At 41.1% G+C, this 26,785-nt stretch overlaps 1 protein-coding gene across 6 annotated transcripts in view; it reads left to right on the plus strand.

Annotated features, from left to right (window-relative positions):
- The window catches only part of cep350 (centrosomal protein 350), a 100,171-nt gene that overhangs the window by 61,964 nt on the left and 11,422 nt on the right, over nucleotides 1-26,785 (plus strand). For 5 of the 6 annotated variants that reach the window (XM_042056119.1, XM_042056121.1, XM_042056123.1 and 2 more), the window contains 12 exons: nucleotides 1,971-2,134; nucleotides 3,401-3,523; nucleotides 10,391-10,494; nucleotides 10,833-10,954; nucleotides 11,058-11,257; nucleotides 13,890-14,086; nucleotides 19,206-19,293; nucleotides 20,946-21,086; nucleotides 21,187-21,344; nucleotides 21,745-21,914; nucleotides 23,234-23,403; nucleotides 24,933-25,059. In XM_042056119.1, coding sequence (XP_041912053.1) covers nucleotides 1,971-2,134; nucleotides 3,401-3,523; nucleotides 10,391-10,494; nucleotides 10,833-10,954; nucleotides 11,058-11,257; nucleotides 13,890-14,086; nucleotides 19,206-19,293; nucleotides 20,946-21,086; nucleotides 21,187-21,344; nucleotides 21,745-21,914; nucleotides 23,234-23,403; nucleotides 24,933-25,059 — 1,764 coding nt within the window. The remainder of the gene's footprint in view (nucleotides 1-1,970; nucleotides 2,135-3,400; nucleotides 3,524-10,390; nucleotides 10,495-10,832; nucleotides 10,955-11,057; nucleotides 11,258-13,889; nucleotides 14,087-19,205; nucleotides 19,294-20,945; nucleotides 21,087-21,186; nucleotides 21,345-21,744; nucleotides 21,915-23,233; nucleotides 23,404-24,932; nucleotides 25,060-26,785) is intronic. The other variant, XM_042056122.1, reaches the window with a different exon arrangement.

Consider the following 26,785-nt stretch of genomic DNA (forward strand, 5'->3'; position numbering starts at 1 on the left):
GAAAAAAACAAATTTTACTCTATTATAAACCTATAATGAGATGTAATAAAAGAAATCTTGAATCTTATGGCAAAAAACGAATGTCATTTAATAACAGAAGCGTTATGTCATAAACGTTTATGACTTGTTTATGACACGTTCATGACAGTGACATGTCACTTTTATGTCGATACTGTCAAGTAACGACAGGTGGCAGTCCAGGATAAGAAATGGAGCAGTAGCGTTATGTCATAAATGTTTATGACACGTTCATGACATTGTCATGTCATTTTTATGTTGATACTGTCAAGTAGAGTGTAACCGCCTTTTCTATCCAGTAGGTGGCAGTCCAGGATAAGAAATGGAGCAGTTCAAGTTTGAGGAGAAAAACTAAACAGTAGGAAAACGAGACAAAGAAACGTGCAAACGGAAATGTAATGTGTGAAGTTATTGGAATGGAAATAAATGTCTTCTGTGTGCGCTCCTGCACACTCGCATATTCTTAGGCCTACTCCCGCACCTACTGCGCCCCTGACATCTTTTTTTTTTTGTTTTAAAAAAGAAAATGACTTGTGCAATTAATAGACATTGCATTAAGTTAAATAAATATGCAAACAAAATATATACCAGAACCATAACTATAAACATCAATTAGGCTAACAAACTGCGATACTTTAGCAGGTAGGCTAGTGAAACTTGGACATTGGATAGGCTATGGTCACTTAGAGTGAAATGGTTATGATGTTTGATGGGCCATAATTGCTATGTGGTAAGTGAAACTAGTTCATCCTGATAAAACATATTTTCAAAGTTTTGTTTTTTGATAATTCATGTCAAAGAAGTGGAAGAAAATGTGACTGATTACAATATAATGTTTTATAATTATAATATTTTAAGTGCATCTTTGATTGCATTACATGCAGAATGCATCTGAACATTTATATTCCACTCTTTTAATAGGTGTGCTCTTTTTGTTTCTAGCATAAACTATTGTGTAGATATCATACAGATTTCAACAACAGAATTTGACCATGCTAGTATGATTGCGTGTTAAAAGCAGCATTTGCGTTGTTTGGACCCTCGCTGTAGGTTTCAAGTAGTTAGTTGACCAGGTTATGATCATTGAAGGTCCTAGACATCATTTCTGGGTCACAACCTTTTACAAAATTCCATGTCTGTAAAACCCCTTTTGCCCCCTGGGTATCAGCATAAAACCAAGCAACAGCCTACCAACAAAAAATCCACTTACATTGAACATTATAGTATCTCATTGTCCCCTCATTGTCTCCACATTTACCATAAATATACTATAAAAAGTACATGTATGATTCTTTTCCCAGAAAAAAATCAGCTGTGTAAAGACCAACACTACAGACGTGGATATCAAATGACAAGTTTTGGTTACTTGTCTTTGCTGACAACTGTTAGTTAAAGCAGCACTGTATACCTTTATATAACAAATTCAAAGGCATTTCAATGGTAAACAAACTTGTAATGGGGAGAATCGTGCACCTAGCATAGCTGGCAGGCCGGAAAACCATCCTTGCAATTTGACGGTGACTGAAACATCTTGCTAGAATCGTGAAACATTATCCGGTCAGTAGATATAGCTCTCTGGAGATTGTCTTTGCCTGTTGCTAGTCCTTCAGCTCCAAAACTAATGCGCATACACTGTGTGCAGGGGGTAGGGCCCAAGCTGTGAGAAGTGTTTACAACAGCAAGGTAAAATATAAATATTCTGTGACTCTAGGGGGAGCTCTAGAGTCGCCAAAATACCCAAAACTATTAAATGCTACATGCAAACAATTATTTTAGCGTTTTATCCAATACAGTTTGTTTTGCGATGTGTGTTTTCCGAGTGAAGTATGGACACAGTGTGTTTCTATTACAAAGCTGAATACACTTGTGTGGACGAAAAGCTTTAAAGTTTTAAAATGTTTTAAAATGAAAATGGAATGTTGATGATGTCTCATATTCTCTGTCTCTCCTAGGTGGGCTGCAGTGTGCTCCAGGTGCTTTACAACAGCGCATGGCAGCAGAACTCATGTACTTGGATTCTATTGAGGAGTCTATACGACAGCTAAGTGATGTTGAACGTATACGTGGGGTTTCCCTGGCACAACAGGAGGCCTTGTCCCTAGCTCATGTCCTCAAGGTGAATGACAGTTTATGCATGCAAGTGAATTTGAAATCACTAGCATTGTCGTGGGTGGTGTTGTTGGTGTGTGTGTATGTGTATTTCTTAAACTATGATTAAAATCCTCAGGTGACCCTGAGAGCTCAACGCACTGCAATTTGATTAATTTCGCAGTGGCAGCACAGACTTCTTTAAGGGCAGAGGTGAAAAAATAAAAAGGGCAGCTATATCACGACATGGGGTCCCAACGTTACGCAAAAGGTTATGATGTGTCAAGCATGAGCCTCTGTGCCCCATCGGGACAGAATATAAGAGGTTCCGTTGGCATGCCCCCCCAGAGAAAATGTTGATAAATAACCCCTTAAATTACTTCTGGTGGGTTTTGTGGAAAGAAATTGACAGATTGAGATTTACAAATCTGACATAACCATCAACATATTTCAGAAATCTTGCTGTGAAAAAAGATGGCAATTACAAAGCATGATTATCACAAGTTCACCAAGCTCCCGATCTCATTCCACAAGCCTACAGTGCCCTCTCGCGGCTGTAGACGGTAATGTTTCATGTTGGGTTCATGTCAATTCATACTGACTAACATTTAAAAAAATGTTAAATTGCCACTATATATATTTTGATATATAAGTCGTACCTGACTATAAGTGACCAGCCACACTATGAAAAAAAGTGTGACTTATAGTCCGGAAAATACAGTACTTAAGTTGAGAAGACTCATTTAAAAGCCTTTGCCATTTATCTTCAGTAGTTGTGCAATACAAGAACTATACAGTATGACTAACAGTGCCCTGAATAAGAGAGAGTTAGTGAAGTGAGTGGTGAAAGGTATCACCTCTCTTCGCTTTTTTTGACCAACAGACAACAGGTTCCTGGTACAATCTTTTGCTTAAGTATGACCCTTAAGGCTTAATTTCTCCTTAGGTAAGGGATTTACTTAAGGGTGCTGCACAGAAAACCTTAAATGGTTTCCTTAGTTAAGGAAAAACGTTAAGTGATTACTGCGTTGAAATGGATTTTCCAGGACGAAAATTCTGTAGTTTCCACGGAGATTGTTCAACAGCTGTAACTAGCTGGATTGCAGGCGATGCCATTGGTTAACCCACCGAACACAGTAAAGCTTAATGATCTTATCATTCATCTTACCTTAATAATATTTGCGGAAATTATCCAGGTAGCAAGTAAAGCATGCTGGGACACATTGTTATAATATTGTGTATATCTAGAGCATGTAATATCTTATTCCATGATTTTTTTTTTTGTCTTATTCAGTCCCAGCAACAAGCTCATGAACAGGACTTTCACCAACTTAAAGTGAAAGCCGAGCAAGATTTTGAATCGCAGATAGAAGTGGAAAATGCACAGCAGAGAGAAACACAGGTTTGTTATCCTCAGGTTAGTCATATCATAATGTCATGTATAAAGTCAGGCTCTTGACTTAAAGGAGAATTCCGGTGTGATATTGACCTAAAGTGTATTGAAACATGATACCGAGTGTGAACGTATGTCTCATAGCCCATCTCGACTTGTCCCCTGCACTCCAAAATCTGGCGCTAGTTAGCCGATGCTACCAACAACTTTTTCAGTAGTGGTGCTTCGGCATCGGGCTAGCCATGCAAATAAATCACTGTTTTACACCCATTTACGAGGCTCAATGTATCTCCACACTTCATTGGTAGACTTCCTAGGGCCCTGACATTTAAAACGAGACATTGAGAACTTTGAAAAAGCACTGGTAGTTTACTTACAAGACGATTTATACAGACAGTATCTTCACGAAGTTTAACGTTTGCAGCCATCTTGAATTTAGTCACGATAAGTCGAGCAATGAGTAAGAATGAACAGGTATGATAAGGGATCAGATTCCAAAAATAATTCAGTGGAAATGCATGGATTCCAGTTTCTTCCAGTAGCAGCAACTGGAATCCATGCATTTCCACTGAATTATTTTTGGAATCTGATCCCTTATCATACCTGTTCATTCTTACTGTTGCTCGACTTATCGTGACTAAATTCAAGATGGCTGCAAACGCTAAACTTCGTGAAGATACTGTCTGTATAAATCGTCTTGTAAGTAAACTACCAGTGCTTTTTCAAAGTTCTCAGTGTCTCGTTTTAAATGTCAGGGCCCTCGGAAGTCTACCAATGAAGTGTGGAGATACATTGAGCCTCGTAAATGGGTGTAAAACAGTGATTTATTTGCATGGCTAGCCCGATGCCGAAGCACCACTACTGAAAAAGTTGTTGGTAGCATCGGCTAACTAGCGCCAGATTTTGGAGTGCAGGGGACAAGCCGAGATGGTCTATGAGACATACGTTCACACTCGGTATCATGTTTCGATACACTTTAGGTCAATATCACACCGGAATTCTCCTTTAATACTCTTAAACCTAATACGCTCTTGAATTGGCTGTTTACACTGGCAGGCCTTGATGCACAGTTCAGATTTTTTGCTTATATCTGATCTTTTGACTGCCCGTTTAGGTCTACATTTCAAAGTGGCCCATATCAGATATCTGTGTTTACATGGTTCACTTATTTGCTTCACTTGAGATAACCCGCACGCGCACAAGAGGGTCACTGAAATGAAAGCAAACATACAGAAGGCAGTACAAATGCACAAAATAACACAAGCTTCAGCTTCCATTATTAGGCTATTTCAGAGGCTAGTTGTTAAAGGAACTGTATGTAAGATTGTGGCCAAAACTGGTACTACAATCACTTTCAATTTCAACAATTACTGTAGGGCGATGTATCCCCTCCCCCTCCCCTCTGACTAGCAGAGCTGGCAACCCGGATGCCAAAACACTACTGACTTTGTGATTAGTAGATAGGGGGGGTGGAGGGTGGCGCATCAGGCCAAAACACAACATGACAACATCAACATCAGTTGAGGGCTGCAACTTCACTTTTTAAATGACAATATCCTGGCTGGACTACTGTTGTCAGTGATATAAGTATTTGAAATGAACATGATTTCTTAATGTCTAGTGACATATCAGGGCCATTTTATGATTGAAATACATTTCTTACATAGTTTCCTTTAACCCCTGCAAAATGGGCTACCGGTTCCGGTGGAGAGTCATTTTTGCAGCTTTTCCATTTCTGTTTTCATTTTAATTTCACCATTCTGCTAGTTTTGCACGTGAAAGCAAGATTATGTAAATGCAAAAAGGTAAAAGATTGTGGGCATTTTCAATGATTCAAGTAAGTTCAAAATGACGGAATATCGGAAGGTTACTTAACGAAACTGTGGTTCTTTGAGAATACCTCACTGGGAAGCGCCCTCTGGTGTGACCAACCACAGAAGCACCTATAGACAGACCAATCGCAGTCCAGCGTTACCTATATTCAGCTGCGCAACCCTCTTTGCTCATTCAGTGGCATGCATTCTCCCGTGCACTTATGCAAAACGGCATATTGGTGAGATACCTCAACTCATATTCTCAGAAAACTACAGTTACGTTAAGTAACCTTCCGTTCTCTTTCGAACATTCGTTCAGTATCTTACTATGGGAAGATGTGGACAACTTCCGTATTGCATGCCTTCCAAAGCAAAAAGAGTCCGATATGACTAGCTTTGAGGGTTCATTTCACTCGTCTGCAATCCCCACACTACGCACTGTATGCGCCAGGGTCAGTGCTGTCACATCCAGCCTATAATAACGAATGAATGTGTCGGGGTTTGTCCAGCAGTCTGTTGCACATACATCTTGAACAGAAATCCCTCGGAAAAATGCCCAAGAAGAGCCCAAGCCCCGAGTAGAATGTACTCTCTAGGGGCTGAACGCCCCTGGCTTGTGAGAGACATGCTGCGTTAAGACGGGCTTCCCTGTGTGAGGAGGAGCCCACGACACGAAAAGCTGGTCGCTGTTCCTAATATTTCTCGTTCTGTCTACGTACATTTTCAGTGCACAAGCAATATAGCCTCCGCTCTTCTGATGAGGAAAAAAAAAGGGTGAAAAGATTGAAGCTCTATGGCTTTGCCAACGTATGAATGCCTTTAGAATGAATGCGGGGTTCAGTCTCAACGTTACCGCTGTCAGACCCTCATTAAACTTGCACGTCGGGTGAATCAAAAGTGCCTGCATTTCGCTCACTATCTTTGCTGAGACTAAAGCCAATAGCAAAGTCGTCTTCAACGTGTTTCATATCAACGCTATCCAAAGGCTCGAAAGGGGCTTCTGAGAGAGCTTTCATGACCATGGTCAGGTACCATGGCGGCATTGTAGGCTTCGGTGGAAGATGAAAATGGCGTACACCTTTACACCTGAACCAAAGATAGTAAGTCTCTGTGGAGAGGTAGAGGCAAGGTTTTTACCGGCTAACATCTGGCTGATCTCCGCTAACCACAGCCTCCTGGGCCAATTCGGGGCTGCTAACAGGAGAGATAGTCTGTGCTCTCTTACTCTGGCGAGTGTCGGAGAACTTAGGCTGAGTGGTGGGAATGCGTAAAGGTGAAGGTGAAGAGATCTACGGTAGCCTTGCCGTACTTCTCCCAGATCTAATTGACAACTTGCATCTGTCGTGACTACCTTTCTCTCATACACAACTCCCAGGGGAGAGCCCGTTCTGAGTGTTTCTCCACCAGTTGAGTGCTGTGAGGCACACCAGTCATATTTTCACTATGCATCTGAGATGCCTCCGGGGGCATAATCGCAGGGATGCCACTCACCTTTGTGTTGCAGCGCACAGGAGATAAGTCGTCCAGAAAAGCAGATATTCTGAGTCCCGACTGTCTGAGGGAAGTCAGTGCTGCTTCTATAACTTTGGTAAATGTACAGGGGGCTAGACTTAACCCGTAGGGGACTGAGAAGTATTTGTAAACCCTTCCTGTGAAAATACGGCCTTTGCGGTCAATACTTACATGCAGCTAGGACTCACTGAGGTGAATATCACGCCGCAAGTAGTGTATTCCGTTTACTAGTGGATTTCATTGAAAGTGAAAATAGACGGGTTGATCAGCTGCGTTCTGAAGAATGCTTGATTTCAAGTTCAGTGTGTGTGGCGCACAGTTTCTCAGCAGAAGCCATGAAACAGTAAAGGTCAACAAATTGATTTAAAAAGACATCATGAATGACGTTTTTCTTTCTTTCCCCCTCGTTTTGGCTTTGCATCGGGTACGCTGTCAGGATTTCCCGATAATGAATCTTGTGATGCTGATATTGAATTTTAATTTCTGCGCGTGTAAGTTGTGCTTGAAGTTAGCTGTGACAGATTAGCCTAACCATACAGGTATTCAAAGCCTGTCTACCTTAGGCCTACTACATTGTTTAGTTAACACCTTGTCATTTCGCGTTTGTCCAGCCGTTCACCTCCGTGAACCTTGCGCCCCTTGTCTAAAACATATTTCAGGATGCCATCTCACCATGAGAAAATGTAACGTTATGGTGACGGTGCGAGATCAAAGCTTTGGCATACTTAGTAAACGTCTTGCACTTAATATTGAGCTGAATATTTAGTGGAAATAGCCTACTGTAGCATTGTGCTGATAGATAAAAAGTCGCCAATTTAAAGGCGCAGTCCGCATTTTAACCATAGCTCTCCATTTAGTGTGTGCGCTTGTAAAACTAGTGTTGTAGCCGCTTAGCCTACATAATCCTGGTGCAGTAGCTTAAAACAGAGCCTACCATTTATTTTAGGAGGAGAGGTGTAGGACCTACAGTGTTACTTTGGGAGGAGAGGAATCAATGTAATTTGATTATCTTTGGAACTGAAATATCAACAACCTTCAAGTTGCAACCTCTTCAATCAGCATCAAAATATCAGTAGGCCTATCACATGATTCGATATTTTGTACGTAGGCCCAGAGGACTGTTAGGGGGCAGGCTATATATTATCATCAAGTAGGAGTATAGTAAATAATTTAGTCAACATTTTAACTCAATGTTGGTTTAAGTTATAAATAAAACATGTTATAAATGGAAAAAAATCCATGGTTCTGCGTCACTGTTGGCAAAATGATCATGATGGCCTATATATATCAGCCATATTTGGTGCGAGCTGAACACGCCAATATGCAGATATGCGTCGCGCAGATCGCATGTAGTGAACCAGTCCCCGGGATGTATTGAACGAAACAGAGTGCTGTACGTGAGCATTCTGAACGTACATTTTCTGAAGTGTTTGTCAAGAATCGGCCGTAGCTCCTGCCCTTCTTTGTTACAAGAACTAGAGCTAGGCGGGCAGGACGTGTCTGTGTGGAGAAAAGTCCCTTCCTCGTCCTCCTCTTGGTCATCACGGAGGATGTTGGAAATCATGTCTTCAACCTCCTCCTCCTCTATGTCGGCTGCAGCTGCACTGACGTCCTCCACCAGTCTCAAATTGGTGGCAGTTGAGTGGTCTTTTCAACGTTTTCCCCCGCCTGGGAGTGGCCGTTAAGAGGAGGGTCGCCCCTTGCAGGTAGCTGCAACATGGGGGCGACGTTCCAGAACTGGAACATGCGGACATGCCTCGGCAGTGGTCGCAACTGTCTAGATACGCTAGCGACGCCTGGGCATGTTTAGTGCCCATACACACAATGCACATAACATGTGGATCTCTTCCTAAAATAATGTCTCTGCAGGCGGCGAGGCATGGATGTGATTAAACATCCTTAACCTGTTCCGCCGTTCCACTGGTGGAGGCAGCCATATCTACAGAGCACATAAAGGTTCTTCTCTTCGTCTAATTAGGGCCCAAGCACCGAAGGGCGCAAGGCCCTATTTGTTTTTGTAAGGATTAATATTATTATACTAACTTTGTCTCAGAGCGTTTTCCTTTTTTGAGGTGGTTAAGATGGGTGAAAAGTCTTGAAATTTGGCACACACATTAGGTGTCACGCAAAGCAGTTAGGTACAAGAGCTTGGCCCCGAGCGTGGCCCAGGGACTCGGTAGCGCCCCCTTAGGTGATTGAGGCAGTGGTTGGCACATACTTTCAGCTAGACGCATCAAATTTGGTAGGTGTGTGTATCTCCCCAAGATGAACAACTTTCGTATGTACAATGCATTAGCCACGCTCAACAGGAAGTGAGGTATTTGGGATTTTGTGCGGACTAAAATGTGATGAATTGTGATGCCAAAACAGGTTCTTCCCATTGGTGAAAACGCATGAAATTTGGCACACACGTCAAGAGGTACCATGAATACACAGGGGAAAAGCCTTGGCACTGGGCTTGGCCCAAGAACTCCATAGCACCCCCTTATGTCACTGTGACTTGTGGTTGGCATATAGTTTTAGATACACACACCAAATTTGGTGGGTGTGTGTAACTCCCAAAAACAATCAACTGTTGTATTAACTTGCCATTAGCCACGCCCACAGGAAGTGAGGTAATTGTGATTTTGTGCATTGTGGACATGATTAACATACTCCTCCTAGATGGTTGATCCGATTCATGTGAAAGTTGGTATACTGTACATGATGCCAATATGCTTCTAAATTGTGAAGCTTTTTTTATATATATTGTAATTTGACGAAATGGCAAAACTCTGAATTTTAATACTCTTCCACATAAACAATACATGTCTTAATTCACCATGTATGGCTTGAAATGTTTTAAATTTCACAGGTCTTTGAATACCATGGGAGTGATGATATTGACATTCCCATAATGCATATTTGGCATAGTGCCACCACCTGGCAACAGAAAGAATGTCAATTACACTAATGTCACATGATCAATTTTAACATACTCCTCCTAGACGGTTTGTCAGATACATGTGAAATTTGGCAAATATGATGCGAAGATGTTGCTGATGTTAAATTGCGAAGGGATTTTTGATATGTTGTAATATGTCATGATTTGAATATCTCACCACATAAACAGGAAATGTGTTATAAAGTCACAGTGCATTGAATGAATGGTCTGAAACTTCTCAGGTTAATAGATATTATGATTATGATGATATTCAGACACCCAATGGGCCTGCCTGGTATAGTGCCACTACCTGGCCAAGTAGGAAATGTGCCAGAAATGGACAATGCCTTAAGTGACTGATCTGAAACTTTATAAAATATTGGATATCATTATTGTGATGATATTCACACATATGGAATGGACAAGGAGTTTTAGATGTATCTGAAGCTTCATACTCTAGCAAGAAACAGCTAGCCTTTGTGGTTGACTAAATAAAGTTGTCTCTGAATACCCTACACATACAGTTTTATTGTTCGTTCTTGTGGTCTCTACCTCATTGTTCATACATGGGTGCAGCATGGTATGTACAGTTTCTTTTTCTGCATGTTTTGTGTTCATTTGGAATATTTCCCCCACTTTCAGATAGCCAGCAGGCTGAGTATTCAGGCACCCACCATCACATCCCACTGTGACGAGCCTCAGTACACTTTTCTAATGCAGACCCCAACATCCTCCAGAACTGTCAGGTAACTGTGACTATACCTCAATTTCTAGTTTCTCTGCTTCTAAGTTGGTTATTACAAAGCAACATTTTAAAGTGGTGTGAACCTATTGCAGTGGTTAGGATTGGGCTCATGCCCTGATTAAGGTTCAGGAAGGGTTGATGCTTTGGGAAATGAGACCTGTCAGGTGTCTTTGACAGGGATGTGATAACTGGGGATTGATCCGGAATTACTGGCGAGGCCCTTGGTTTATATTGTGCCTGCACCATAATTTAATTGAACCTTTTGAAATGGTGACACACATCTTGCTAGAAACATGTATTTCCCATAGAGTTTAATCAGCTACTTATATTTTCCAACAGTGGCAGTGGCGCTCATATGAGCGCTTCTTTGTTATCATTTGAGGAAAGAAGGGGCGTTTTGGAGGAGGCCCAGGACAATGCAACTCCCAGTGACAGCATTCCCTCCCCTCACGATGACAAAGGTATTTGATAACAAAGGACCATGATATACCCTCAAATGTAGGTAAAATGTCAAAATGACTGTTATAAACTCATAATGACAAATAATTTTCACTTTCAAAACAGATAGCATGTCAGTGGCCACAGAGTACTCTCTGAAGTTTGATGAGTCTATGACTGAAGATGAGATAGAGGAGCGATCATTCCGATCGCTGCTACCCTCAGAGTCTCATCGCCGAGGTACCCTGGAGAAGAAGCAGAGCCGACATGAAGAGTCAGAAGAAGAGCCTGCACAGGACCTGGCTATATCTCTGGATTCTTCCAAGGTTTAGACTTGGTTCTCATTGCTCAAATCCAGTGTCTTTTAACCAACACAGCCAGACCTGCCAACCTGTACGCATTTTCACATCAAAGTACGCCGGTACTATTTGTCACTTAACATTTTCCCAAAAACGAGCAGACATCCCACTTCTCCGAGAAACTGAACAGTATGTGAATTAGAATCTCTTGCAAATCGATTTTATGCAAGAGTGAGATGGCGAGAGAAAGTGACAAGACATTGTTAGAGAGTTTATTGTCATCTCAAAAAATAAATATATATACAGGTGCTGGTCATATAATTAGTATATCATGAAAAAAGTTGATTTATTTCAGTAATTCCATTCAAAAAGTGAAACTTGTATAATGTATACATTCATTCCACACAGACCGAAATATTTCAAGTGATTATATCGGTTAATGTTGATGATTATAACTGACAAATAATGAAAACCCCAAATTCAGTATCTCAGAAAATAAGAATATTGTGAAACGGTTCAATATTTAAGACAATACTGGTGCCACACTCTAATCAGCTAATTAACTCAAAACACCTGCAAAGGCCTTTAAATGGTCTCTCAGTCTAGTTCTGTAGGCTACACAATCATGGGGAAGACTGCTACCTTGACAGTTGTCCAGAAGACGACCATTGACACCTTGCACAAGGAGGGCAAGAAACAAAAGGTCATTGCTAAAGAGGCTGGCTGTCCACAGAGCTCTGTGTCCAAGCACATTGATAGAGGCGAAGGGAAGGAAAAGATGTGGTTGAAAAAAGTGTACAAGCAATAGGGATAACCGCACCCTGGAGAGAATTGTGAAACAAAACCCATTCTAAAATGTGGGGGAGATTCACAAAGAGTGGACTGCTTTTGGCATCATACTCTGAAAAGCCATTTTTAAACAGCAAAATCTGGAGAACTATCTCACCTGTAGCCTTCACATTTTCTACAGTCAATATCTGTTACTAATTGCATCCAGACATGGAATGTCAGGGGTGTGGCTCCAGTATAACCTAGAATGGTGGGTACTTACATCTTCCAAAATTTGGCTTGGCAAAATAAAATGACACATTTGAAGAGTTGTTGAGCCCCCAGTTTTTCAGATAGATTTTACAGTAAGCATCTCTGGTACCAGGTTAAACCAAAGTCCTTTTAGGCAAGTCCCTCCACTCGGCGGCCATATACCAACGTTTTATGGGCACTCATCGGGCACAGTCTTTGGGTCGAACTGCTCGTGCGCAAGGCTTCACGACACCAATCTTGCTCCAGCGGCGAGATCACAACACATGATTGGCACGATGTCTTCACAACAGACCATATGATTGGCTCAATGTATTCACATGTCGACGTTTTGCCGAGGAAGGGGTGGGATATGTGTAGACAACGGCCATATTGGCGTGACAAACTAGCCCCATGCATTTCTATAGAGTATTTTTTGAGTGCTGTGTCTCCACATTAGAAAGTCTCTGGTTAAACACTGTACAAAATGTGGTCTCAGATTATTAGTTTCACAGATATTAAGGCTCAAAAATGAAAAAAAAAAAAAAAAAAACACATCATCGCCCAACTTCAGAGCCATATTCCAAAAAACAACAGGTATCAGGTCCAAACTTACTTTTTTTGAATGATCAAAGTCTTGTTAAAATCATATAAAACAATTGAGAGGGTGTTCAGCCTCATTTTGTCACACTTAGATTTGAAGGTGTTTTCACAGCAGGACACAGCAGCCATTTGACAATGGGCCAATCCCAAAGTCCGGACTCACAGACTTTGGTGCTGTCCTAATCCTATTCTTACCTATCTGAGCCCATGTGATCTCGCACATTCACTCACTTAGCACCTGAGATCAATTAAGTGTGTGAATCTGGGAAATTTACTTAAGAGGCTGTAGAAATCTTCAGCTGTGAGCTTGGAAAGTCCATCACACATTTTTATCATGTGGGTGCATACAAAATAAAACCGGTTTGGTTTGGTGCCCTTTCATGGCACTGACTTCTCTGCTGGCTCATGGACTAAAATAAAAATATACAACATATCCACATCAGTCCCTATCAACACAAGTGTTTTTCATAGATCAGGATTTGGCTCTTAGACAGATTGCCATTTTATATTGAGCTACTGTAAAAAATTCAGTTTGCCTTTTCAGGAACACAATTGATCGAATTTAGATAGATATCCAACATTAAAGATGGGTCAGCTATCCAAAATGTAGCCTAGGCCTAACTTGCATTTTTTTGGCCGCATATATGAAGGCTGACGAGCAATTTTTTTCTCTGGCTTGAGATGGTACTTACTCAAACTTTCTTCAAGGTTGGCAGGTCTGAATAACACTTTTCCCGGTTTATCAAAGGGTTTGGACCCCTAACTGTATTCTGACCAGCGGTCAGTGTGAGCAGTGACACTGCTGTGCCTGCTGTGATTTTATAATATGTTGGTGAGCCTCATAGTGTGGACTGATGTTGGCTTGTATTCATCAGTGTAAGAAACCCACTTAATTGTATTGGACCATTGTTGCTGAGTGTTGTGTCTGATTGCTGACCCCTCACTATTGTTTTTGGTGTTGGGCAGACTGTAATTATACTTGTTCGCTATGCATCATACTATATGCTATGCTAATCGGCTTTGGCACATGCTTTGGCAGGCGTTTCAGCAAGACAACAGTATACCTTTCTCCAGTGGACAGAACAGCTTCTCCAGGTTTACTATGGAGATGGTGCGGCAGTACATGAAAGAGGAGGAAGTCCGTGCACAACATCAGAGTTCTTTGCTGCAGCTTCGCCAGCGAGCACTGAAGGAGAAGACCAGAGCAGAGCTTGCATGGCTGGAACACCTAAAAAAGTATGAAAATATGATACACTTTCCTCCGTGAGGAGTTTGTAAGGATATTTTGTTAAATGAATCAGATTAAATCATAAGGTCAAGCATTAAAGAAACACACCGACTTTTTGGGACTTTAGCTTATTCACCGTATTCCCCAGAGATAGATAAGTTGATACATACCCTTCTCATCTCTGTGCGTGTAGTTACTCTCCACAGCCATTTTGTAAGCATATACATACTTGGTACTATGTTCACATTCAGGCGAAGCACTGCTACTTTGGCGGAATGATTCGCAGGCAACACCTGAAAAGCTCCGGTGTTACTTCTTCAAACCCGAAGGAGCAGTCATTTGCCTGAATGAAAACATAGTTCCAAGTATGTATTCTTACAAAATGGTTGTCTCTTTTGACATTTGTAAACGTTGTAACTATACAAATCACAGCATGTAAATAGGAGAATGTTGGAGGTGTAGGCTATTAGAACCAGCCACTTCGAAGCACTTGTACTAAGTATAAGACGTGACTCGTCAGGACCAAAGAGGGAACTGGGAGTGGTCGAAGGAAATGTGAAGCTTCCACACGCTGTTTGAAATAACAATTGATTATAGAACCCCTGTTAACCTAATAAATTTGACCCCGCTAAATATGGAGAAGTTTTAGTCAATGTAATATTACCATCCATAGTAGGCTGATGTAGGCCTACCCACGATACTGTTACAAGAATGCCTTCTAGCTATTTAATTAGACGCAAGAATAGTGTGCGAAGGCCCTCCTCTGCCGATTAATTCGGGAGGTACCATTTACTAAGTAATAATCCTAGTGTGAAAGTCTGTCAGAGGCTACAGTGCTGACCTGGATCACTATGCTCACCTGAACAGAACATCTTACCGAAGCAACAGAGGGTTCAGGGTTGTGCTAAGGTTAGCTGTCTAATTCCAGTCTACTAATAACCTCAGTGACCCATCATCACAGTACAATACAATACAATAGTCAGTTCTCCTGGTAGCATCCCTACACTTTCACTGATTAGCCCCCACGGCACCAGAGACTAATCCTAGCCGTTCCCCATGGCACATCTTAAACCTAGGGGATATCTAAAGAAATGCTAGAAAGTTATGCGGATCAAAGCATAACAATTTATTTGTCAGGTATAAGTTACTCATCCAATACATTTTAAAAGTATATCTAAATGAATAATGTGAAAGTTACGAAAACAAGTTAAAGGAACATTTAGGAAACCATATGAAACAACCAGGGAATGAACATACCAGCTCAGAGGATGATGGCTACACACCAAGGTGGTGCGGGAGATTCTGACTACAGAAAAGCTCCTAGAATGATGTGTCAACTTCCCTTAAATAGGCTACCCAGTTTATGTTTGGTTACACTGATATGGATCACATGGTTGGAGGTCAGCTGATTTGAGATCACATGAGGAGTACTTTGATGAGACTTGAGACCATTGTTGTAGTGAAAGTGAATCAATCAAGACATGACAAGGTATACATTTGATTATATTTCCTGTCTCTATAGTTAACTGTTCCTATGGACATGTGACAGTAGGCCCACACTTAGTAGCTGATCAAGAGTCCATATATGATTGAAAGGATTATCATCAGCCTGGTAATTAGGATTCTTACATAAGCTAGGTTAGCGGTGGGTGCATCACACAGAGTAACTAAACACACAGAGATGTGAAGGGTATGTATCGACTTATCTAACTCTGGGGAATACAGTGAATAAGCTAAAGTCCTACAGAAGTTGACGTGTTCCTTTAAACAAAACATAGCAACAAAGAAAATAATGAGATGATCCCTCTTCAAAAGTTTACAAACCCTTAATTCTACTTACTGTGTATTGTCCCATATCTTTAATATCAATGATGGCTAGTTTTTTGAAATAGGTCTGAATGAGTACCTTTATTTTCTCAGATGGTAGAGAGGCCCATTCTTCTTGACAAAACGCATCCAGGTCCCATAAATTCTTGGGTTGTGTTTGCTTGAATTGGACGTTTGAGATTTCTAATAATGCAGTAGCTCAATGATATTGTGGTCAGCAGACTGTGATGACCACTGCAGAACTTTTATTTCTTTCTGCTGTAGCCACTGAAGGGTCGACTTGACCTTGTGGTTTGGACCATTGTCATGTTAGAAAATCAAAGTAGGTTAGGTTTTGGGCTGATGAGTCCAAATTGTCCTCTAATATCTTCTGATAAAGTGCTGCATTCTACATGCCAACTTTGACTGAATTCCCTGTGCCTTTGTACAGGGTACCCGCGGAGTCTTAAAAGTATTAAAAAGTATTAAATTTCATTTTCCTAAATTAAGGCCTTAAAAAGTATTGAATTTCACCTCAAAGTCTGGAATTTTTTCACGGAGGTCTTAATTTTTCAAATGATCAGTAGATTTAGTCTAATATTCTCACGTAGCTTACGCTAAAGTTCTCCGTCGTACGACGGATTTCCGTCAATTTGATTTTAGAAATGTCATATTTGAGATCGATGCAGATCCGGTGAGAAAAAAAAAATAGAAGGGGGGGGTCTATCACCTTTTCTTTTCCTTTTTTTAAGGCAACTACAAATATTAGGTCCGATGAATGAATGTGTGTGATGGTAAATGTTTAAAGACCTAATAGTGTTCTTGAGAACTTTCTGTGTCTCAATCAGAGATCGCTCAAGAAGATACGTCAGCCATGAGTTTCGCTTTGTTTATGTTGTAGCTACACGCTTGTCTCATTGGCCTGGGGCAGTTGCTTAAAAAAAAAAACAACACGTCTGGGGGACGGTCTAAAAGTTGGATTATAGTGACACAATCGAGACAGCTGATGAGGTTGCCCAATCCGTTTAACTTTTTTGGATATGCTATTGTGAGCTCTATGTGCGAACTCGGAGGCTGTGTTCTTTCCATGCATCAATGTAGACAATTTCTTACTATCGCGAACTCTTGTCAGGGGAGGTCATTCCTTTTGGGTGTCACCTATGACTTGAACAGATAGCCTGCTATGCCACCCGATGTACTATTATTGTTACAGTTTTTAATCAATGGAACTAACATTATGTGTAAAGCGACGCAATATAAACCGTAGCCTATGCCTCCCGTCTGTTATGACATGTACAACAATGTTTTTCACAATTTGCGACGGAAGGTTTTGACTGAGCGTGTTCACTTCAGAGCGTGAACAGTTCGCGACATTATTATTTTATGTTGAGTAAGGGGTGGTCAGTCTTTTATGACGCACAGACAGCCTTGTAGCCTATTTTGCTTAGGCCTCTTACGACAGTAGGTTGTGAGCGTATGTGACAAAAAATAACCATGCAATTAAAATAGTCAACTTAAAACTTTGCTATTATTAATGTATAGCACAAAACCATACCAGTAGGCGTACCAGAACCTCGCATATTAGCGTCATGATTTGTGTACGTTTATCTATGGCTGACCGTTTTTGCGCTAAGTAGGCTACGCATGTTCTTTCATAGCGCAACACGACCTGTCCCTCACCATATCGCAACCTCTTGTCAACCTTATACAATCTGTTGCTGAAGACAAAAGCGCCCTCTCCAGAATGTCCTTATCAGATGCGCAGACCTGTTGCATGAGCACACATAGTAAATTAAATGCGGATGAGGCAACAAATGGAAATATGAACAATATCTAGACTGTTCTGATTCGTTACTTTGATGAGGAAATGTGAAGTCTTGCAAACTTTGATTTTATAGATTTTACTTGGTGTTGAATTGCATATTAACAAGAAAAAAAATCTCCCCTTTAAATACTTTTGGCCTGAAGTAATTAAATAAGAGTGTAAGTTAAAGCCTTGCTACAATATTGCTGCAGTAGAAAAGAACAGCAATGGCTAATCAGCAATGGTCAGGGATGGTATTGAAATATTGTTTTGTTCATCAGGAAAACTCAATCTCAATCAAGAACACTCTCAATTCGCCTTCACATGGCGGCCATTGGCGGCTAAAACGAGGCTACAGGGTACATAAACCATAGGATTGTTATGTTCTATGCATTCACCTGTAGGTGGCATTAATTATATAGTAACTTAAGAGTACCCTGTAGCCTCGTTTTGGTGTTTATTTGGTGCTTTACTTTGCTGTTTGCATCTTTTAATTAAAAACCAATAGGTCGCGACCGCAAAAGGGGTGCTATCTCTATAGGTAGATATGAACAATGTATGACTTATGGCCTGAAAAAAGTTTTTTTTTTTCACTTTAATCCCTGAAATCAACTAGGTTCTATTCCGTGTAAATTTGTCCATGAAGGAGGACATTCAGGGGCCGTTTATACGAGAACGATTGCGAAGGAAGACAACAAAATATTTTATCATAAGTGCCTTTCGTTTACACGGCGACCCCGCCATCGGGGCTTTAAGACGCACAAATCAGAGTGTAGAGTTTTGAAGACGACCCGTGTTGCGTCTCCGTCTAAACGGCTAAACCAAAGATCCTTGATTACCTCTCTGGCTAAACTGTCAAATTAGAATGTCTGCGCGTGACGTACCGGGGTTCTATCACACCACCACCCAGCGGTCTGGAATGCATATCCAATCGAATATCACATACATAAAGATTTCCCCCTGAGAATGCTCGTCTAAACGCGAATAAAAAAGACGAGACGCCACTTCTGCGTCTTCTCTTTTCATCGTCACCGTATAAACGTAGCCTCATTCACGTTACTACCACAACAAATCTTTGCGTTGCCACTGCACTGCTGTCATGTTCATGTTGGCATGTTCAAACACTTGTAAATAGTAATTATTTGAGGTTTAATCTTACCTTTAATATTATTTATTCTATCCGAATGGGTGCGATGTAGGTATTAAATTTCATCTGAAGTGGTATTAAAAAGGTCTTAAAAAGTCTTAAATTTAGGTCTGACAATTCTGGGGGTACCCTGTTGTAGCTCACACACCCTCAAAACATCCACCTCCATGCTTCACTGAAGGGATGGTCCTTTTTCTGTCATAGGCCTTGTTTACGACTCTCTAAACATAGCAATTATGTTTGTGACCATAAAGTTCAGTTTTGGTCCTATCACTCTAAATGGCTTTGTTCCTTAGTTATGAGTTTGTAATCTGTGACACCTTGTGAACTTTGAGCAACCCTGAAATTTGTACTGTTATTTATTCTACAGGCGTCTCAGGGATAAAGGGGAAGATGACAAGATGCCACCAATAAGGAAGAAGCAAAGAGTATTGTTGCTGAAGCTGCAGCAGGAGCAGGTCATCTTTTATAGTTGCATATTATAATTATAATTGTTTTGGTCTGTGCCCTTGGATACCAGGCCCTCCAAAGCCTTCACTGCACCTTCACTAGTGTCAATGAATATCTGATCTAATAAAGAAATATAGCTGCAAGCAGCTATTACAATTCTTAATACAACAATGCATTCACATGTGGCGTGGGTGTCTAAAACTGCACATCAGATTTGGGCATTTTACATTGGTACATTGGGAGCACTTACTCACTTGGTGGGTGGAAACAAATTCTCAGAGAGCAGCCGTGGCCCACTGGTTAGGACCTGTGACCGGAGGGTTGCCGGTTCGAGCCCCGACCAGTGGGAATGGCTGAAGTGCCCTTGAGCAAGGCACCTAACCCCTCACTGCTCCCCGAGCGCCGCTGTTGTAGCAGGCAGCTCACTGCGCCGGGATTAGTGTGTGCTTCACCTCACTGTGTGTTTCACTAATTCACGGATTGGGATAAATGCAGAGACCAAATTTCCCCTCACGGGATTAAAAGAGTATATATACTTATACTTCCTGAAATGAATCTGATGAAATGTCTAGGAATTGCAGTGAAATGACAGACATGCTTTTGTGCATGTGAATATCATCATTACTATAATAATCTAGCCTGACGTTGTCATACTCATTCTAGTCAGAATATGCTATATGTGATATGCTATAAACATTAACAGCTGGGGAAGGCTGTCGCAAATCCCTCGAACAGGTGGTCAATCAGAGATTTCAAACGAACGAGGGAACAACGTCACAATGCAACACGCTGTTTTCCCTTGATGAAAGTGAAACCATGTGATATGCTATAAACATTAACAGCTGGGGAAGGCTGTCGCAAATCCCTCGAACAGGTGGTCAATCAGAGATTTCTGAAAGTGAAACCATGTGATATGCTATAAACATTAACAGCTGGGGAAGGCTGTCGCAAATCCCTCGAACAGGTGGTCAATCAGAGATTTCAAACGAACGAGGGAACAACGTCACAATGCAACACGCTGTTTTCCCTTGATGAAAGTGAAACCATGATTTTCCCACATCTTAACTTTAGCCAAAGTTTTCAGAAATAATCGTTTTCAGTGATAAAACCTCATTGAAATAATATGCATTTTTCCATATGGGGTCTTAGAACCGTCTCCTTCTAGCCACAACGTTTTTGTTGCAAACAAAATCAACTTAAGAATGCTCAGATGACGTGATAGACCAGGCGCTGTTGCTCACCTGTCCATCATCGTAAAGCCCGATTTGATTGGTCCGAACAGCTCTGGTTTGAGCATAGTTGCTCCACAACGGACCAATGCCAGACGAACTTCCCGACCTCAAATGTTGTGGGCGGGGCTAAGTTCGGCTGGCACCCAGGCTAATAATAATCAGTAACCTGTAGGGTTTCAGACAAATTAATCAATGCAGGCTAGAAACGAAGGCGAATAGCATTATAGCAAATGTTGTGACAGCAGACCGGCCTATCCCTGCTGCTGAAAAAAATCTATAGAGAATACTGGGTTATGTATAGGTGTTGCCGAGGAGCTCCAAATGCAGGCAATGGTCAGGATCATCATATCAGATCAACTTTACTTGGTTGGATTTCACCACGTCCAACAGGAAGCTTGTAATGTAATGTCTTGTCGTTGCTCACTTAGGCAGAGATTAAGAGACTTCAGGAGGCCAATAAAGCTGCACGTAAGGAGAGACAGTTACTGCTGAAACAACAGGAAGAAATTGAGCGTATGCGCTCCACCACCCTCAGACTACGAGAGCGGTTAAAAAGTGCTTGCCACGTGGTCAGTATTAATTGCAACTCCCTCAGTCGTCAATATTAAAAAGTCACCATGCTAAGCTGTAATAAACCTTTAATTGAAATATGTTTGACTTCCTCTACAGGAGCCCACCAGCTTTGAAACAATGGAGGAACCTGTCCTTTCCAATATGACCATAACTGATGCTAACTCACGTAGCACATCTCCCCTTTCTATGTCGGGTAGTGAAACTAGCAGCATTATGCAGAGGCTGAAGAAGATGCACAGCCACATGGATGAAAAGTAATATCCCCTTTCATTACATTACTTTAATTTAAGTATTGACGGTGGAATAGATCCTGGGGATAAAAATGCAGATTAGGGTAATGGAAACTGGGATTCCAATCCTTGCAAGCTTGTAGTCAGCCAAAGAGAACATAATAAGTAATACCTCATCAGCTTCAACAAGTAAAAGCAGAGGTTGTCCAGCAGGATATACTGAAAGGCTTTTGCAGATTACTACCATAAAAAAAGTGTTTCAGGTATTACAGACATGTGCAATAATAATGTACACATTGCATTGGCCAGCCTGGTGTGTTTAAGTGTTTTACCTGTACCTAGTAATTGTATATAGAGTGTTTGTATAATGGTTATTTTCATACTGGTGTTTTTTACCACAACCTTCTTACCCTGTTGTTCTTAGGTTCCTGACAAAGAGAGAGCAGCAACTTATGCAGCGTCGCAGCTATGCAGAGGAGCTCTTGCAGTGGAAGCAGCGTCTTGATTCTGAAGAGAGGGAGATTCGCAGGATGGAGAGGCAGGCGATGTCTGCCTGGGACAGGGATATGCCTGAAGTGATCCCTCACCAAAAAGGTACATGTAGATCACTTACTGATATTATCAACCTTATACACAGAGAAGAAACAGTGCTCTGTAATGGTGTGATTGGTTAATTGAAACTGGGTGCTAGATTTCAAAATTAGGTAGTACTTCAACTAGATTTGAATTATAATGCTAGGAAGGAATTTGAATTGGCTAAACACAAATCATCAAGGTCCTTTTTCAGCATTATATGTCCAGCAAATAAATACAATATTCCCCTTATTCTGTTAAAATAAGCCAATTTTAATCCACATATTGATTGATGGATGCCATGTTACACCACATATTTTCACAGTGCTACTACAGCGGACATTAGTTTTGAGAGAGATCTTGTTTGCTGCCAACAACATGATATGCTATATAACTGACTTAGCATTGGGTAACTAGTTGCTACAGTAACGTTTGTTAATGTTAGCCCATCAAATATTTTGCTACTGGTAATGGAAAGCTTGCCAGCCTTGTAGCACATCAGCTTACATTAACTTAATTGAATTATATATTACAACCTTAGAGCTAAGAATCAGTTGGACCTGAAGCCAGCTGATATCCAGACATTTCTTTTTCAGAATAAGAGAGATTAAGGGAACTGTTTGAAGGAATGTAGGGATATCTATAACCATAAATAGTAGCGGTGTAATGTACAAAAACATCACGGTTCAGTGTGTACCTCGGTTTTAGTCACAGTCCGTTTATTTTTTTGGTACGGTAAGCCTGTAAGTACTGCTGGCCTAAAATTCACTGACGATATTGCTGATGTGCAACGGGAATAGTATTTTGAAAAGGTGCCGTGTTTTTTGACGCGGCACCTTTTTTTGACAGTTCGTTTTGACTCTGACTCTGACGCATGGGTGTCGAAACGTTAGTCAGTTTGCACAAATAAAAACATGTTAAGCATTGAGTGCTCCGGTCCTGGTACTGTTCCGTGAGCACCAACCAGGCTGAAGCGCAAGTGACCCCCTTCTACATTGCAAACTACTTCAGCTGTGCTTTGATAACAGCACTGACTATAGTGAGCTGCTATTAGTAGTCAGCTGTGCCACTAGCTGTAGTCACCATATTGATACTTGTAGAAGCTGCATATTTGATGGTTTCTAGTGTTGTATGATAGCATTTGCTAATTCTCATGGGTTTACAGACAGGCAGTTCAGGGTAATGGAATTCATAAGGTAAAGCACAGACACACTAATCTGTAAATTACCATACACCATCAAAATTAATTTGAAGCTGTTATTATAAGGTACAATCATTGCACAATGAAAGGTGGTTACTGGTTAACCCAGTTCTTCACTCCAAAATTTCTGTCCTCACAGATGCTGTAGTGCAGAAAGCATCAACAGTGCTTTCAATGTACAGTGGATCCTCAGATATTCCCTCAACTGAGAAGCTAACTGGGCATTCTGATTTGACCCAAAGTCAGCTTAGCAGCCAACATGCAGGTGCTTCCTTTTCCCAGGAGTCTGATGCATCACAAAGAGACCTGGTGAGTTTTCAGGCATTCCTACTTGAAGCTTTTATTTTGATGTTTTGATGTAACAATGACAGCAAATACTTATGTGTGAATCAGAACAGCAAGATTCTCGTCTTTCAGGGTGTGGGGTGCTCATTCAGTACTCTGAATTTAACCCCGAATTTAACCCCGTCCACGATATTTGAAGTCGGGAAATTCAAATTCAAAGTCTGGTTGCTCTGATTGGTTAGGTCTATTCAATTGTGTGCAGAGGCATTTTTTCCCCGTATCGGTTTAAACACGCCCCCATAATCATGTCCCAATGCTCCAGGTCCAGACTCAAATTCTGAATAGAATTGAGTTGACTACATCAGGTTAGAGCTCACAAACACAGATGGCGAAAATATGGAATCATTAGCAGTGCCCAGTCTGTTGAAGGCCTGAATTTTATAGTTTCTTAACAGTTATTTTTTTAATTTTATTTTTTTAAGGTAGCACAGGACAGTAGGCGAGTGGCATGGGGCAGTGGCGTGGGACCGTAGGCAACTGGCAGGGGCAAATGGCATGGGACAGTAGGCAAATGGTACCAGACAGTAGACAAGTGATAAAGAACCGTAAGCAAGTGGCATGAGACAGTAGGTGAGTGGCACAGCACAGTAGTCATTTGGCAGGGAAGAGTGGCGCAGGACGGTAGGCCAGTGGCGTGGGACAGTAGGCAAGTGGAAGGGGGGCGAGTGGTGCGGGACAGTAGGCAAGTTGCATGGGACAGTAATGTGCAGACTATACTCGCCATGCCCGACCTGTAGCACGACAATGTGACATCACAGGAGCAACGTAACTATTTATACTCGCGCGTGGTGGTCGCGACACTAGTTGCAATATTCTCCTGAACAGAGGTGGCGCTGTTGTGAAAAGGCTATTGGTACCTACTTTACACCGTAGAGCAGTGGTCCCCAAACGTTTTCTTCCGGGGGCCAGCTCACTATGCCTGGCTCTAAGAGAGGGCCAGAGACTCGGAGTATATCAGTAACCATAAATAGCTTAGTTCTGTGAACAACAGCAGTCTACCTTAGTTGAATATTCCATCACATTTAATCATAGGGTACTGCAATTTAATATGAATGTCTAGTTCCCAGACCCCATCTCAATGAGATGAGGTCTGAAGTTAGCCAGGCTAACGTAGGCCTACATTTCATTCCGCGCCAAAACAACCACCAGTGGACAAAAAGAGTATTACATAGGCTCGCCATAGAGAATGAAATTACGGAGGTCATAGTTTGACGATGTTGTACCAAAAAAATCACGAACTCTCGCTGGTAGCCTAGCCAAGGTAACTTCCCTCTCTTCTCAAACTGACTATTCAAACTTCATGTTTATTTAAGATGTGGGCTAGGCTATATGAAATGCCTGTAGAGGCACGCATGTTCCCTGATTTTGGCTTCAAGCTCGTCCTGAGCTACGTACAGACACATTTGATAGACATTTTATGATGTAAGTGTACAGTCACTTTGAACAAAAGTGTATGCCAAGTAACATAACTATCTTTACTTCTCTATCTTTAGTCTCCTTCAGGAAAAACTATTTTAAGCCCATCACACCACCTGGAAAGCAGCAGTGGAGGCAATATCAGTACCAGTTCTGGCAGCGTAAGGCAGATCTGCTCTAGTGACCAGATCTCATCTGTGAAAAGTGAGTAGAGGATATTTGAACATTTCAGGTTCTCTAATCAATCTGTTTTTTCTGCCATGCACAAAACAAAAAATGCCATGGAGACATTGTCTTGCAACATAAAAAGTCAGTGGAGATCGAGTAACTGATTGGAGCATGGCATACAAACTTATAATGGTTCAGTCATACTGACAACATCTTTGTCTTACACCCTACAAAGTTTGGGCTGCCTATGAATAATACTTTTCATTAAATTAATGCCCAAATATCGCTTTGCAGATAATGTGATTTTCAGGCTGTAAAACTGAAGTAATTTCAAGGGCTGAAAATCATATAAAGACATATGATTTGAACAGAAATATTTTTTAGGCCTTGGTTTTGGGACCCATTCTTGATACAGACAAGGTTTGAACAAAATCTGAGACGGTGCAGCAACAACCTTATCTGATTAGACACAGAATGACCCATATAGTTTGCTTGTTTGATGATGTCTTACATTAAAGGTGCAGTCAGCGATTGCACAGGAAATCCCATTTGTTTACGGTTATATTTTAAATTATTAGCAGACACTTTTGTCCAAAACAACATGCATTATATTAGAATAGATTAGATTAGATTAGATTCAATTCAACTTTATTGTTATTGTGCAGAGTACAAGAAGCAGATAAGTGCAATGTGATATAATATACCACCTGTCTATACTTTGTATAAGACATATAGTGCAGTGTAAACAGTAGTATACAGTTAAGAAAGTGGTATGGTTTACAGCAAAGGGCAATTCCATGCAAAACACGCCCATAATGCCAACACAATGCCATGGTATGGTATGATGTGAATGATGATTACTTGACATTTGAGCATTCACTCTTCTTGGTTGTAGAACTTACATGGAAAAACTTTTCACATAATCATTTGCATCATACAAATACCATTGCATTTAGTTGGTGTTATGGAAGTGACAGTTTGCTTGGAATTCCCCTAATATAAATTAAATAAGTATAAGTATATATACTCTTGATCCCGTGAGGGAAATTTGGTCTCTGCATTTATCCCAATCCGTGAATTAGTGACACACACTCAGCACACAGTGAACACACAGTGAGGTGAAGTACACACTTATCCCGGGGCAGTGAGCTGCCTGCAACAACAGCGGCGCTCGGGGAGCAGTGAGGGGTTAGGTGCCTTGCTCAAGGGCACTTCAGCCGTGCCTACTGGTTGGGGTTCGAACCGGCAACCCTCCGGTTACAAGTGCGAAGCGTTAACCAGTAGGCCATGGCTGCCCAAAATAAATATGTACAATGTACTAGCCTTATAAGAGCAGAATAGATATGGATATGCAGTAAGAACAGTATATGAACATCATGTACAGATATGTGCAGTGTATATATGCAGTGTATTAACAGTAATATTATAAAAAATAATAAATATGGATATTCAGTATGAACCGTATAGACAGATATGTGCAGGGTAGTAACAGTAACATTATAGGAGTAGTAAAACAATAAGTGTATGTGCAGTAAAAACAGTACAAAGAGGAGTAGAATATAGCTGAGGCTGAGACAGAGTGAAGACCAAGATTTTTTGCTTTCAATTCCGAGACAAGACTGAGTGAGCAAAAAAGTACTACAACACTACAAGAAGTGCATAGAACATAACCAGCACTGCTGTCATATTTATGAACCTCTCCAAATACTTCCCATATTCCACTTTTCCCGAAGGAGTGTCTTTTTTTATTTTAGATTCTCCA

This window comes from Alosa sapidissima, chromosome 12, assembly GCF_018492685.1.
Source record: "Alosa sapidissima isolate fAloSap1 chromosome 12, fAloSap1.pri, whole genome shotgun sequence".
NCBI lineage: Eukaryota > Metazoa > Chordata > Actinopteri > Clupeiformes > Clupeidae > Alosa > Alosa sapidissima.